Source organism: Agelaius tricolor, unplaced genomic scaffold, assembly GCF_023055355.1.
Source record: "Agelaius tricolor isolate 1412-34295 unplaced genomic scaffold, bAgeTri1.0.p SCAF_22, whole genome shotgun sequence".
In the NCBI taxonomy this organism is placed as follows: domain Eukaryota; kingdom Metazoa; phylum Chordata; class Aves; order Passeriformes; family Icteridae; genus Agelaius; species Agelaius tricolor.
In genome coordinates this window covers 1,336,695-1,352,322 of record NW_027269282.1, presented here as the reverse complement: position 1 = coordinate 1,352,322, position 15,628 = coordinate 1,336,695, and the positions used below count along the sequence as shown (strand labels likewise).

The window sequence follows — 15,628 nt, the reverse complement described above, 5'->3', positions numbered from 1 at the left end:
GAATAGCCCTTCAGTGTTTTCCTTTGTTATTGTGGCAATTTTAGAGGAAGACATTTCATTGCCCTGGTACAATAGACTGCCCTACCTGCAGATTGTAATGACTCTGACTTGAGCTGTAATCTCACCTAAACCTTGAGTCAACTTAAGCTTGCCTTTCCACTGACAGAGTGCTCCTGATTTTTCCTGTCTCTGTACCTTTCCATGCTTGAGTCAGTACAAATATTTAAAGTAACTTCTTTTTTTATATTGTCAGTCAGTTTTAATGGCAATCAGTTCTTTGAGTTCATTATCACAGTACAAAAACTTGAGGCAGCCCAAGGGATGGGAAAGCTTGAGAATATGGAATAAATGATAGCTGCCTCTCCTCTGTCATTGTATGAAAAAAAAAATCATCCCATTTATTCTGTATTATGTTATGAATCCTGGGATGGATAATAGTAAGCAGTTGATCCTCACCTAGTGAATTTGCTCTGCATCATCAGAGGAACCATGTAGTGAATCTCCTGTTACTGTGGTGTTCTTGGAGACTAATAAGCAACTTTGATTTAAATAAATAAAATTGGTGAAATGCTTAACCATGGATGTCCATTTCATGTATTAATTTTTTTTTTAAAGGTATTGTCACAACAGTTTTCAGTAGCTGTAGTGATACATATTACATTGCAAAGAAAAAATTGCTGGCATTTGGAAGGTTTTTTATGTGTGGGAGTGTTTGGGAGGTTAGAATGGTGGACAAGGAAGTATGGCTCACTTTTGTAGCTTGTTACAATACTACAGCTGTAATTTGTAATTTTTTTGGCTTCAGGAGGGGCATTACATACAAGTAGCAAGTTCATGTGATATGTAGTACTATGATGTACTCAAATTCTTGAGTTTCATTATCTTTGTAAAGGGAAGAGTTGTTTGGTTGGTTTTTTTTAAATGAAAATGCAGTGAGGAATGTATTTTAAGGTATCATAAACTTCTATTGAGAATGTTTCTATAGGTTATATTCCCCAGCAGTCCTTAAATACTATTTCTGGAACAGCGGTGTAAATTGCAACAAAGTACAGCAAAGAATGTGGTGACAGACAAGGTTAATCTCTGTGTCTGTCTGCACAGGACCAGATTATGGATGTTGGTGATCACCTTTCTGCTCATTCAAAGATGGGTTATGTTGCTCTTACATACTCATTTAGTGCAAGATTGCGCAAGGTTTTCTAGCCCTCTCAAGAGCAGGAAGAAACAGAGGCTCAGAAGGCAGCTGTCATTTCATACCCATTCCAGCTGCCCTTTCCACTCAAATTTCCTCCCATCCCCTCCCCCTCTATTAAAAAAAAAAAAAAGTGGGGGCAGGATTGCAAAAAAGAAGCATATGAGGGTTTAAAATCTCCAGCAGCTAATCTATCACATCCTTCAGTTTTCATGGCTATCTGCCAATTTAAAATACACTTGTTTTTTCCTGCCTTGCCAGTAATTAGACAAATGCAGTACTGCTTATGGCATCAAAAACTCTGTGTCTGGTAAAAGCAATTGCTATCATAATGCATCCCTAAATTTAATAGTAGTGGTGTAAAATGAATAAGCAGCTCTCTATTTCAAGGGGTAATGGCTTTAACTATCAAAATGGCTAGTATTTTCCTTGATTGGCTGCTTTGGCTCCTTTTTTGAATTTCTGTTTGTAGGAACTGAATCAATTTCTTATAAAAATTGTATTTTATTTAACAAACAACAAGGCAAGCAGAAACATGAGACTCTTATAAAAGTGTCACAAACTTTCTATTCACCTTGGATCATAGGTTTTTCCTTTTATGCTATTTACAGACAAAACACAAACCTTTTTTTTCCCTGCAAGTATTACACTTAAAGTTGCCATTTACTTTTCTGCTTTCCTTGCACAATTGCTTGCCTTGTGTTCTGCCTGGAGCATTGCTGTGGATAGAGAATAGGTCTGATTAATTGGAAAGAAACTTTCTATTACTGGGAAAACTCAACACGTTGTTGTGGAATATTAATCAAAATTTACTTTCTTGATCCATAGTGCCTTTTTCTTTTGCTACTATGCCATCTGTAAAGCTTCTCTCAAGGAAAAAGATGCTTCAGCAGTTAGTGCTCTCTTAAAGGGCAGTTGTGTTGATGCCATTTGGCTAAGCCTTAAAAGTTCCTGTAATCTGTGCCATCCTGTCTCATACAGTCCCATCTCATAGTTGTCCTTTCTCTGCAGTGCTCTATGCCCAGATCTCTGTGGCTGGGCTGCTCCAGCCTGGCGGACAGCATGCCCTCGCTGCGATGCCTGTATAACCCAGGGACTGGCGCACTCCCAGCTTTCCAGGTACTTTCTGTCTCTCCCCACTCCTTTTCTCTCCATCTGTGTGCGTGTGCATCTCCTTTACTGCCTGCTTGACCTCTATTTATTCTGGTTCATACTCTATGCCTCTCCTCTGTCATTCTGATCTCTGGTTTTTTAACCCATCTTGTGTAGATTCAGGGCAGCTGGGGCATTTCCATTTACCTTGATACAATTATTTTATCTAAGTTGGCTTGATACCATCATCTTTTTCATTGGTTTTAAATTGTGTCAAAAAGATACCACTTAATTATATCTGGCAAACAGCATCCATCACACCATCTCCAATCTGGCTGTTCTGGCTACTTGCGATTCCCCTCTTATCTAAGTTTTCTGTGTGCCATTTAAAGGGCTGAGAGGGTGAGTTCATTGTCATGATGATAATTGATGCCCAGAAATTCTTTACTTCAGCTTTGTTAGCAGGAGTCTGGACATTTTGACTACAGAAAATTATTATCCAAGTAAGCTGTCAGTCAAAAGGCAAAAAAAGGAAACCCTTTTTTTCCCTTTGATCTCTGAGTTTGTTAGATTCAGGCTTTTCTCTGTCATGAGTCAGTTTTCTGCCAAACCAGTTTGTTCAGACCCTTTGGGTGACAGTGAATCTTAAAAAATGCAGACATTCTCCCATGGGTAGAGAGTAAGACAGGTGCTGGGTGAGCATCAAGAAACCTAGACAAGGATCTCATGATCATTGCAAGCATTTTTGATGGCATGTGAACATAACAGCAGAGATTGGGCTCTGGAGATATTATATTCACTTTGGAAACTCTGAGGTATTTTATAAACTGCAGTGGCTGAGGGCTTTATGAGTATCTCTGCAGAGAACATGTTTTTTTGAGCTTATTGTAGCATGAACATTTACTTTGAGGTTTATGCTGTTAGATTATGCTACTGCTGTCCTAACCTGTGGCAGAGAGTTTTATTTACCAGCATCTTTCAAAACCAGAGAAAAAGAAAAGGCCAGAATCTTACTGAAATTTTCACTTGTTTTGGGGTAAGTTCATTATGCACCTTAAAGGAAAGCATGCAAAGATTATTTTAAGTTTTACTTCTTGCTCCCAGAGTTAGGATAGTGCTGTGGAAATAATCCTCTTAGTCCCAGAGGAGGTTTAAGTGTCTTGCAGCTTTTTGGTGCAACTCTTTTTGCTGACACAGCAGTAGCATTGATGGACTCTGGAAGGTGTCCTGCCAGGCCTCCTTTGCTGATCCAAGCTTTTAGTGGGGCTTTCTGTGGGGGAGGGGGAAACACGACTTTTTATTAGTCTAAGAGGACTCTAGAGACAACAGGCAGAGTTTAGACTCCTAATCCTGATTTGCATAATTTGACTAAATCATATGGGCCTAATTTTTGAGCTTTTGGCTATTGAAGGAATCTCAAATCTCTTTAAGCTTAGCAGTATATGGAAAGTAATTTATAAACTCAAATTGAGACTTCTTCCTTTCTGCTTGAATTATTTTTGATTACTTAAAATAGGCATATATTACAAAGGGAAAGATTAATTTATTTAAGCTTAAGGTGTCCTTACTGATGGTAGATACGAACAATAACTGTTCTGCTAATGCAGTGCATTGATATTTGGGGTCAAATGAGTCAGCTGCACAGTGATTCATTGTGCTGGGATATTGGTAGGACTGACATTTGCATTTGCAGATTTTGAGAGACATATCCATGTGTATTTAGTGACTATGGGAATTGGGGAAGTATGTCCTACTTGCCATCTGAAACGGTAAACTGGTACTCTTCATTGAACTCTGACTGTTGTGTTAAGGAGCACATTTACTGCCGGTTGAGGGAGAAACCACATTGCCAGCAACAGCTTCTGCAGCACTGAGTCATCCACATTTCAGTCCATTTTTTTCAATGGACTCTGATTGATCCTCATTAGCTTGCATGGTTTGAGGAAAACTCCCCTCTGAGGCATGGCTTCTGCATTTTCCAGTGCAGAATAGAGTGGTTTGGAGCCTGCTTGAAGCAGTGATGTTGCAGTATTTCATCATTCTTTAATGCTCTTTTTTTTGGTATTAAATCTTCAGGAAAGCATTAAAGACTTTCTTGTAGCCCAGTGAATTTTCTCATATTAAGTTACTTTCTTTATTCTGTAGCAAGCTTGAAGTAACTGGAGAAGCATATCAATGTTCTTTGCTTGTGGCAAAAGAGAAGATGCCATCTGGAAGGCTACTTAGTCACTGCTGAATTTGTCTAGTTATTTACATGCCTGCCTTCAGATGCTCAGACAGAAATGTGGAAAGATGCTCTTTTTGAATAGCTCAGTGAAAGTCTTGCTGACTCCTCATGGGGAGCATTGGCAGGTAGTTGATTTAGAGAGAATTCTGTTAATATGCCAAGTAACTTCATTTTTCTTCTTTGTGTTTTTATTATTTGAGACAGGTGAAAACAGGATCTTCTGGTTCCTCAGCCCTGTTTTTAGGCAATCATCCTGCAGTGGGAAAGGCTTTAAGGCTAAACCCATGAATAGGGGAATAAGGAGCTATGAAACAGTTCTTTTTTACATCTTTTATCTCAAAGGACTTTGCAACTGATAGCCTACTGTGTAACTGAATTTCATAGCAATCATGGTGGAAGATGGCAGCAGATTGGAACATGAACTCCTCTAAGGCACTGTGGGAAGTGGTCAAGTCAAAGAGGGTATTTTAACAAGAGAAAAAGGCCAGCTATTCTATTTTCAGTAAGTTGGATGCCAGATTTTATGGTACTGTTAATCTTCAAAGCAACTGAAAATTAGGTTGCATGTAGATTCTCCTAATAATAAAAAATAAATTATGCAGAATATGCTCTTTTTTTCTTAGAAATTTGTGCTTTGGAAGTTTCCAGATGTGCCAACAGGTGTCTGTTTTCATGACATTTTCCATGTAAAGATAATTACCTGTTAAAATATTTTTCCATGCATGCTCACAAGGCTCTATTTATGTTGCTTTTCATAGTTGAAGCTCTTTGAAAATTCAAATTTACAATTACACCCATCAAGTATGCCAAGGGAATGATTGTATTAATCCTTCCAGGTTTGCAGAAGACCCAAGTATTTTCTTGAATTAATTTCTGTAGGCTGTTGTATAAATGAAGAGGCTTGAAGAGGAATTTGAAAGTCTTGCCAAAGACTTTATGTATCACCATAGTAGCAGAGAGCAGTCCACCTCTTCCTTTACACCTAATTGGCAGCCAACACAAATACCAGCTCCTGTTTAGATTGTAAACTTCCTGGGACAAGAGTCATGCTTTTACTACCTTTGTCTGGAGCCTAGACACAGGTGGAAAAGAAGAGAGTTGTCTTGTCAGCTTTGTTTTGCCAAATCTGAAACTTTCATTTCTGTAACAGGCTCTAGTAGTCAAAGGAGAGGATTAACTTTTGTGGTGGAGGTAGCAACATCTTGTTGAATACAGAAATGTCTCTACAAAATGTCAGAAATTTGCATTTTGTTTTACCTGAAGATCTTGGCCATAAAGAACTACACCTGTTTGTCAGGTGAAGGGGATGAGCTTCTGCTTGGTTTTGCAGAAGTGAGATGCATGTGAGACTTCCTCAGTCTGGGCTAAAAGCTCTGTCCTGGGCAGGACAGCATGGGTGTACTGTGCTAGGCAAATTGGAGTGCCCTTCAGCTGTGCAGTATGGATGTGACCTCTGTGGGCTGAGATTACTTTTGCAGAAAGGTGAACATGCAAAAGATGTTAAAGGTATGCAGTGATGGAAGTCTGTTGTCCCTGTGAGACAGACATGAACTTATTCTTCAAATTACTTTTACTTTTTTTCCCCTAATGTTTATATTTTTGTGTTACAAAGCAGAATATTTGTCAAAGAAGCATTGTCAGTGTATCGGTAGAAACAGTTCTGTCTCTAAATTTCCTTCAGCCTGTTCATGCACTTCTGTGTTAGAAGTTGACGTTTTATTGCTGGAAATACAGTGTAAATGTGAGCAGTAGTACATCATTTCTGGTTATACAGGAGGTTAGAGCTAGAGTCTTGGGGTGGGCAAACTGCATGCTCAGAAATGTGTTTGTGAGAAATACATTTGAAGGAAATTGTTTGGCTTTGGAGTCAGTGTTTGCTGGTGTGCCTAGCTCTGTCTCTAATTGGGAAAGATAAGGGGTGTCCAGTCACAGACTCCATCAGCATGGAGACACTAAGCCTGCTTTGTATTCACCCCTCTCGCTCTGCCGGTGAAGCCTGCCCGGGGGCTGTTTACAGTGCACCTCTAAAGCAGAATCCTAATTTTGGTGACTAATAGCCAGAGCATGTGGCTCCAGCACCCCCCTGGCTGGCAGCAGGCTCTGCCCTGGTTGTGAATGTAGTTAGGTGGCCCCCAACTGTTTACAAGACAGCAGAGGTGAGATCTTTGATTGACAAGTCAGAAATGCATTAGATCATTCCTCTGCCAGTCTCTGGTTCATGCTGTTAAAAATGTCAGCCTCTCCAAGTTTGAATGGCAGCCCGAGGGCCTCAGAAGCTTTTTGTTTTCTGAGATGGAAACACAAATTGGATGTGTGCCTGAGCGCTTCATCCTGGGCTGTAATTTCATCTTTTAGCTAAGAACCACAAGGTACATGAGCAAAGCACCCTGTAAACAATAATACTGGGGAAAAAAATAAACAAGGTCGTGTTTCTGGTACGTTGATCCACTGGTGTCCTGACCTCTATCACGTTGAACATCTCCACTCTGATTGCTGTTCCCTTTGGCATTACAATGAGAGGAGATAGACTGACACAGGAGGCAAAGATTTAAAGTTGCAGTGCTGTTGCACATTCCTTGTATTGGCTATGAAATATTGAACTGCCATAATGTGACACCTGTTTTTTTCAGCAAAGTTTCTTGTTGGAGGTGTTCAGCAGCAGTCTTTTCTGGTTTTCCTCATTTTACCACCTGGCAGGAGCAATTATAAAGGCATGAGAGACAATAAAAGAAGGAACAGAAATGAAGCCAAGTCGCATTTTTGTGTTTGCCTCCAGTTCCATTTGTAGCTCAGACTTTTGGGAGCTTCACTGTAGGAAGACCACGATGGTTAGCCTAGCTGGAGATATCTTTAAATAAAGTGCCCAGTGACTACAGAAGAGCTTTCTTAAACATATTTAGGATTTATCCCTCTTTAAATCTGGTGATGTTGTCTGACTGGTGGTGTCACCTGTGCAGAGGCTGGGTGATGCTGGGGAGCCCACCAAACTCAGGGAGCTGCCCAGGGTGTGCTGCAAGATCTTAGCTCATGGGTAGTAGCAACAGCAAGAGATATTTTCCTCCTTTCAGGTGGCAAAGAACTGAAGGGGACTAGAAAGAAATCTTTCTTTGTGGATCAGTGGGATGGGTTTGGTTGTTTTTTGTGGCACATCACTAATTTCTAATTACATTGAGTAATTACATTTAGTAACAGAAATCGGCATTTGTTCTGCACCCATATTGATCCTCAGAAGTTCCATGTGCTTTTATTAGCTCTTTAATCTGAGTATCAAGAAGTGTGACAGTATCTCTCACTGAGAAATACCACCTCAGTGTTTCCAGCACAATGATTAATTTAAACTGCATCGTAGCTACAAGGCCTCCCCCTCCTTCAGCCTCTGTAGTGATGGTCCGGTTACTACTAATGTGCTTGTCCCGCTAAGGTGAGGGCAAGGTTTCTAGCACACCAGCACCAGTTTGACTGTTGCGTTTAAAAAAATGAAACAAAACTCATCCGAGTTTTTCTTCCTCCCTCGTTAGGAGTCAGGAAGGTGTGTAAAGCCGTAGTGACAAACGGCATATGCAGCGCCGCGTTGGAGGCATACAGGTATCTTTAAAGCTAGCTCCGGTTCCTCAGGATTGCGAACATCTGCTTGGAGGTATTGTGGAGCTCCACAATGCACTAATTGAATTACTCTTTTCTGGAGTTGCAGGCTGCGCTAATTGAATTAGAAGGCGGCTGTGCGTGTGCGCGCCGGGCGCGGGCGCGGCGCGGGGCGGGGGCCGGGCCATGGCGCGGACTGTGCTGCGCTCCCCCGGCCGCGCCCGGAACTGCAGCCCCGGGGCTCGCCGGGCTTTGGCACGTAAATAACATTGCAGCGACCCTTCCGTGCTGCCCCAAAGCCTACATCTTTGTCCCTTTCTGTGGAGAAAGGAGGCTCTGAGGGTATCCCGCTCCAAGCCCCTCGCTCCAGTCATAGATGGTGCAGTGCGTTCAGATCCAGCCTAGTCCCTGTAAATCTTCCCATTATCGCTTCGGATTGGTGACTGGAGGACTTCGGAGGGAGCTGGTGGCACAAGATCAAGTTGTACCTATTTGTGCACAACTGGAAAAACGATAACACCAATGATTTTAATTTAAAAATACAAATACAGAATTTTACGACAAATTTGGAGAAGTAATGAAATACTTTCTTACCTGCATCTAAATTTAAGCAATGTTACAATTCAGTCGCTCTTAGGAAATATGCAGAGATAGTTCTGAATAATTCTGTATAAAGAGAAGAAAATGAAATATTTCTTCTCTGAAATAAGGTGAACACATGCAAAATTTCAGAGAATCAACTCAAACACTCTCAGTAGAAATGCACTTGCTAAATCTTAAAATTCATAGCTTGAAGAAGTACTTTGCTACACTGTGTCAGATAGATTTCATCTTATTTCCTCTGCTTTCTGTTGGCTCTTACTTATATAGTGTGTAAAAATACTAAGATACTCTCTTTCCTGTATTCTTTCCTCTACAGATAACCAGATGACTCACTTTTCCATAAAATCTCAGCTATTTTCACTCAGTTTTTTCTGTGTTTGGTAGGTCATTCTCATAAACATAAACCATATCAGAGACAAGATGGTATTTGTTTTGCTTTAATGGTTTCTTATGTTTTGTTAGCTTTGAAATAAAAATAATTTGCTAGAATACTCTGCAAACTAAGTAAAATTAAACTCTCCTTTTGAAAATACGTAACCAATATTCTGTGATATGCGTGATTCTTTTTTATGATGTTTGTATACTTGTCCTGTGTCTGTTGATGTTAAACAGGGGCTTCTAATTACCACTAAGAATTGGCAAAATTGCTACTCAAGTTATTTAACAACCAGCTACCCCCTGAAATAAAATACAGGTTTTTTGTTAAATAGATGAAACATGTTTTTGTTGCTTTTTGAGGAGAATTCCCAAAGAAGTTTATACTTTGCAAATTCTGTTTTTCAGATTTTATTTATGTTTATAGTTGTTTCTATCTAGCATTTTACTTATATATTTCCTTATTTAAATATATATGTGTGTGTGTGTATAAGTATAAAAAAAATCAGGTTGTCAGTCTTCTCGGGTCCCTTTCTAAGTAATCAGACTGCTTCTAGTAGCCATTGTGAATGAAATAGCCAAGTAACTCATTGATCATACCCAAATATTTATTTAGTGCTCATGTCTAGTTCTTAAATGGCTACCAATATAATTTGGTACCATTGTAGAATTTTCTAAATTGTGTCTGTGTATAGCAAGATCAACCATCGCTTTTTGCCTACCTTCTACAAAAAATCCCTGTGATTCATTCCCTCAAAATACAACCATATATCCAGCGAACAAAGGAAGCAACTCTTCATTCAGCCAATAAAGCTGCATACACTTCTACTCTTTCTTTCTTGCTCTTCTATCACATCTTCAGAGTAATAAACTGTGCAGCAACCCTTTGATGTAGGTAATAACATTTGACCTTGCCACACAGTACGTTCTCTTGTGCAAATGAAGACAGACTTAACACGTTGATGTTGTGGTGGTTGTTCATTAAAAAAATCCAAACACACACACACACAAAATTAGTGTGTAGGATAACACACTTACATCCAGTGCCTTCTTTTGATAAGTCAGACGTGAAGATGGTCGTGGTAAGATTGTCACCTTTAAAATAATGTGAGAGTGAATTTGGTGCTGCCTTAAGAGGCTGTAAATGGGAAAGAATCTATTCCATCCAGTGTATAGAGTGCTTTTAAAATCAATCTATTTCTAGAAACTAAATTGTCCTGGGACCAGCTCTTGATATAAAAATTCATAGAAACCTGTTTTTCCGAGTGTGGTAACTTCTTGCCATAGTGCTGTAGTGTTAGAATTCACATTGGCCAGGTTGTTCTGTAAATTAAACAGTGACAGCTTCCCTCGGGGGAACAGCCAATGTATTTATGATGATGTGCTGATTACACAAAATACACTGCAAGCAGAAAACAGCTGCAGAGAACAAACCTCTTAAAAGAATACAATTACAAATAGCACCCTCAGTATTTCTAGTGGTGAGAGCAAAATACAGCATGCTAATGCAGGCTTCTAGTTTGCTTCCAAAGAAGAAAAGAGATCTACAAAGAGGAGGCTGAAGTATGGTTGGATGCACACACAATGCCAATGTGAAGCAGCACATAATCCCCTCCTGAAGGTGAAGGGCAAGAACACACCTCAGGCCTGCTTTTTAGCTGTCCTTGTTGCTGAAAATTCCTGTGTCTGCAACTCCAGCAACATTGGCTGGTGAGGTGTTGGGGCTCTCTGGCTTGTCAGTGTTTCGACTGCTGTGGTTCATACCCTGTGTCCTGGTTAAGAGCTGAGATGTGATTAGATGACTAATTTGTGCTACCAGTATGACCATTATGAAGCAGATCGTGGGAGATACTATAGGGAAAAAAAATGACCCTGGTTTAAAGCTGAGCTTTCTTTTGCTGCTAATTATTGCTTTGAGGGAACTTTTGGAAATAAATTCCGATTGTTGTTTGCAGTAGCCTGCAAGTGTTTTGTTTTTAAAAGGTTCCTGTTTTGTATGTGTGGGGCAAGGTCTTGTACAGTCCAGTTTAGGATAAGATGAAACTTGAAACATAATATTACTGAAAGATAATGGAGGTGGGACTGTGATTATAAACTCAGGACACAAACAGACACATGAAAAGAAAAAGGTCTTCAGTTGGAAACAAAAAATGAGAAGTAACTGGAATTGCTTTGTGTAGTGCATCTGTATGCAAGAGAGTTGTGATAAGGACCACTGTGGTGGGATTTTCTGTGAGGGCTTTTTGAAAATGAGAAGTACATGGCAGTGGCAGCTCTCACAACTGCTAATATCTCACTTTGGAGGGATGCAAAAGCAAAAAACCTCCACAATTCCACAGCACATTATTTTTTTGTCTGAGTTGATCTGTCACACTTAAATCGTTAAAATATAACGTTCTACTTTTGGCTATGCCATGTATGTATGTGGGAGAGTGAAAATACAAAGAATGCCCTCTCCATCTACTTTTTCAGAGTCACTGATAGATAAGAATGATGCCTTTTAAAAGTCTGGAATTAGTGGTATTTGCTATCTTTGTTATGTTTTGGGACTGTATCAATAAAACATATTTCAGGCAAAAAAATTACCTTTTTAAAATTAAGAAACGGGGTCCTTTCAACATACAGATGATTTTAGAGCAGATGAGCTAAAAGCATTGGTACTCTAATTTGGAAGGACTTAATTCACTAGATTTGAAGTAGTATCAGGTTTTCCCGCTATGGATTGCTGGCTTATACTAATAAACTGTTATTCATCTGTCTGTATTTTCTTTAAATCGTTTTTGAGCCTGTGTGTGTTGTCCTGCTCTGCTTACATGTATCCCATGTGGCAAGAGGGAGTTTTGTATAATCACCCTGCTTTAATCAATAGAATAATTGATAAACCAGATAAGATTTAAACTGATTACCTCCCCGAGTAGAACTCCCCGAGGGCCTTGGACTCTCTTAATTTTGACATGTATGTTGTGTACCCCGTGGATGAAGTGCAGTTTGAATTATCTGTTTTTATTTGCTTAATGATGGGGAGGGTGTTAAAGTCAAATGTTTAATTAACCCAGCAATGGGCTGCGCTGTCACTTACACACACATCCAGCTGATTGAGATATCTCACCGAGAATACTGAATAGGAATGATAATGTGGCACTGAGACGGAAGATTGCTTTTTCAATCCATTTGCTGGGTCACTGCTTTGAATGTCTTACTGGATGAAAGGCATTCAGCCTGGAAAAAAAATTCAGCATTTAAGTACATTTTGTTTTCCTGGCCCCTTTCCACCAAGAAGTTAAATAAAACAGATATGCTGTAGGTTTAATAAGCCATTCATGTTGTAGCAAAAAAGCTGCAACTACTGGATCTTGAATAGGTGGTGGTCTAGACTGTATCATTTCCTATAGGAACAAAATGTTTGCCAGCCCCAAGGTATCTGAAGGTGAGAACCTATGTACATCTTTATCTTCCCTTCTTTGGTTGCTTGGCTACTCACCCTATTTGATGGTCTCCAAAGCATGTCCAACTCTTTTTTCTTACCCAGTGCAATGAAATTTAAAATAATACTTTATAACTCCTAGTTAAAGAAAATGGTGTTGTAGAGTTGGAATTATTTTACAGTGGTAGAACCTAGTAGTGAGTTGTTAAATTTAAATATTGCAGGAGGGGCTGTTGTGTTGCCAATTTAAATTTGCTCTAGCCAAGTCAGGAGAACCCAAGGGTTTGTTTCTGGGGTGGCAGCTGTTCAAAGGCTGCAGTGCTTGCTAGCCAAACATTATAATGTGCAGTGCCTAATCTGTAACTTTCAATTCTTTTATTAGAAGATTATAATTTTTTTTGCTTAATTGATTGAGCAATCACACTTTTTTTTCATATCTGCAGTGAGGTTTTTCAACAGCACTGTATGGAGGTAAACACGCCCTGTATTGGAAGCTAACTAAATTTGCCTCATAGTCCAGTGGTGTGATTGATGCTTCTTGTGATAAATGTAGCTCTGGAAGCTTGAAAAAGCACCGAAGCCTGACTGTATGGACTAATTACTACTGTGAGGCACATTGGGGAGGTGGAGCTGTGTCATCCACACTGCTCCATGGTGACTCCATAGGTACTTTGAACCTGTTCCAGACTGAGAACCAAGTAGCTTTGGCTGGAGGGTCACCTGGCTCACAGTGCCTAAGACAAAGATCTGGGTGCCTCCACATTCGGTGGTGTGGACAGTGTGCTGTGAATTCCCATCAGTCTGACACTGCCGTGACGTCTCTGAATCCCCATTTCTTAACAAGTGAGCTGCTTTAGGGGAGGAATTGTGCCTAAAAAGTTAACAAGTTTTGTTCCCCTATGCTGCCATTTTTACTTTGGATAACTTGTGCTTCAGGTTTTTGTTTTGTATCTCATTTTCCCCCTTCCTGCAATAAAAATAAAGAAGGAAAAAACAGCAAGTAAAGCATAAAACAGTACTGTGAGATGAGGATTGTGTGGTTGATTTAGGTGTTTGGGAGTGAGAATACCACAGGCTCCGAGGAAGGGATGTGATGACAAGTGCAGGTATTTTGTCCGTTTGACAGGAAAGCTCAGAATGAGAGGCTTTGGAAAGGGAAAATTATAATAATAAGTGTAGGTGGTGACCAGGAATGAGAGGGGAGGGGGTTTTATAGTCAGGCCAGTGAGATGGCATTGGTTCTTCGAGAGAAATAGCTTTAAAAGTTAGAAAATAGTGCTTGAAGAAGGATGATGCCTGTATAACTTAGATCAAAGTTACAAGGTGCTTATGTAGCTTGAGTTGCAAGATATCAATATAACCTGATATATCTATATAACCTGTTATCAATATAACCTAAATCATGACTTTTTATATATCTATATAACCTGATACCTATATAATCTGAATCATAGCTTTTTATATCCATATAATCTGAATTATAACTTTTTTACCTATATAACGTGATATAAATAACTTTTGATACAATGTAATGGCTAGTATATGGTTAACTAGTTGCTTAATGCTGAATAGACAAAAAAGAAGAAAAAACCTTGCCAGGTGGATAGCTTTAGAGACAGATAAGTGTAGTACTAATGAAAAATTGGCAAGTACAAAGCCAGTTAGCCACAAAACAAAGAATTTAGGCTGGTTGAGACCAGACAGACCAAGGAACGCTGTAACCGTGCTTGTTCCAAAGACAAAGTTGAAAAGTTCAGATGTGAAGAAGACCATGGAAGCCTTCATCAAAGGCTCCCGAACTGCCTGAGTCGGGTGGCGCAAGCGCAGTGCAGCAGAACTGTCTGATAACCATGAGCTCATACGATGTAAATCAGTTCTGGCACCTGTGTGATGATGTTGGAGTGACACAGTGACATGAAGCAGTACTCATTGTGTAAGTGGAGCACAGCATTGGACAGAGGTGGGTGAATTAAGTGAGATATCTCCCTCACCATCAGCACTACAATAAACAAATACCTGCTCTATAGACATCAGTCTATGGGGGTTTATTTCCAGCCTGTCTTTTGGGCATCAAGGACATGAAATCTGCAGCAAAACTAGACACTTCTACAACTGGTTTCTAAGAGCACTTGCAGCTCCTATGCAGATGAAGCTGTAATAAATATTGTACAAAGAAAGTTAAGCTGTGTCTAGAGGATTTTAATAAATAAAAAGTTTTTTAAAACTCTCCCTGGATCCAGTGGCTCTTGCTAACTGCGGTTAGTACAAGAAATATGCTTTTGGCATGTATTTTGAATTTTGGCTTATATTCTAAGCCTGTAAAAGCTGACTTTGTGCTGTCCCCCCCATCCTACATGTAGGGGAAAGAAATCAAGAAAACATCTTATTCCAGCATACAAAATCACTGATAAAAGCCTACAATTCATGAGCATGGGAGGGAAGAATGCTGTGAACTGTGAATAAGAGTGTATAATTTCAAATTTTAGTACTTTTACACTCTGGGATGAGTGTTGAAAATGAATTTTTGTGGAAGGAATGTAGCAAAATGAAAGCAACAAAGAAGAGAGAGCCATGCCTGGATTGATTCGGTTCTTTTCTAAAAGGCTTCTGTTGCATGCAAAATCCTTCTTCCTGAAGTATGTGTGGCACAATTCAGCAGTCTGGCAGAAAAATTTAACCCCAGCTGAAACTGTTATAAAGGAATTTTAACATGAATTTAAAAGATGGGAGAAATTACTAATGTTGCCCTGAAGAATAGAAAGGGAAGAATATTGTTTTGTTCAATGTGAGGAGCAGATGTACAAGGGTAAATTAGTAGGAAGAAGCAAACTAAAGCATAGAGATAATGATATTCAGAACAAGTCCTGACACCAGTCTTACATAAGTGATCTGGTTGAATATTTGAAAGTATATACATATTATGTGTGTTGTAAGGTTTATTGGATGTTTTCTACCATGCTTTTTTGGGAATGTGTGCTTTCTGTTCCTTAAAAAGATGTAGATGGCTTTGAACTACATAAAATTTTGGAGTACAAGATGTACACTATAAAATAATGCATAGAAAGTGCTACCTATAAAAACATGTGCATACCTGTGAAGGTGCTGATCAATTTGTGCTATTTAGGAAAGAAAA

At 39.4% G+C, this 15,628-nt stretch overlaps 1 protein-coding gene across 11 annotated transcripts in view; it reads left to right on the top strand.

Annotated features, from left to right (window-relative positions):
- BTRC (beta-transducin repeat containing E3 ubiquitin protein ligase) overlaps window positions 1-15,628 on the top strand; it is a 120,820-nt gene that overhangs the window by 25,192 nt on the left and 80,000 nt on the right. For 6 of the 11 annotated variants that reach the window (XM_071446454.1, XM_071446449.1, XM_071446450.1 and 3 more), the window contains one exon: window positions 2,204-2,311. The exons of the other annotated variants lie outside the window; for them this stretch is intronic. In XM_071446454.1, coding sequence (XP_071302555.1) covers window positions 2,204-2,311 — 108 coding nt within the window. The remainder of the gene's footprint in view (window positions 1-2,203; window positions 2,312-15,628) is intronic. 11 annotated transcript variants of the gene reach the window in all.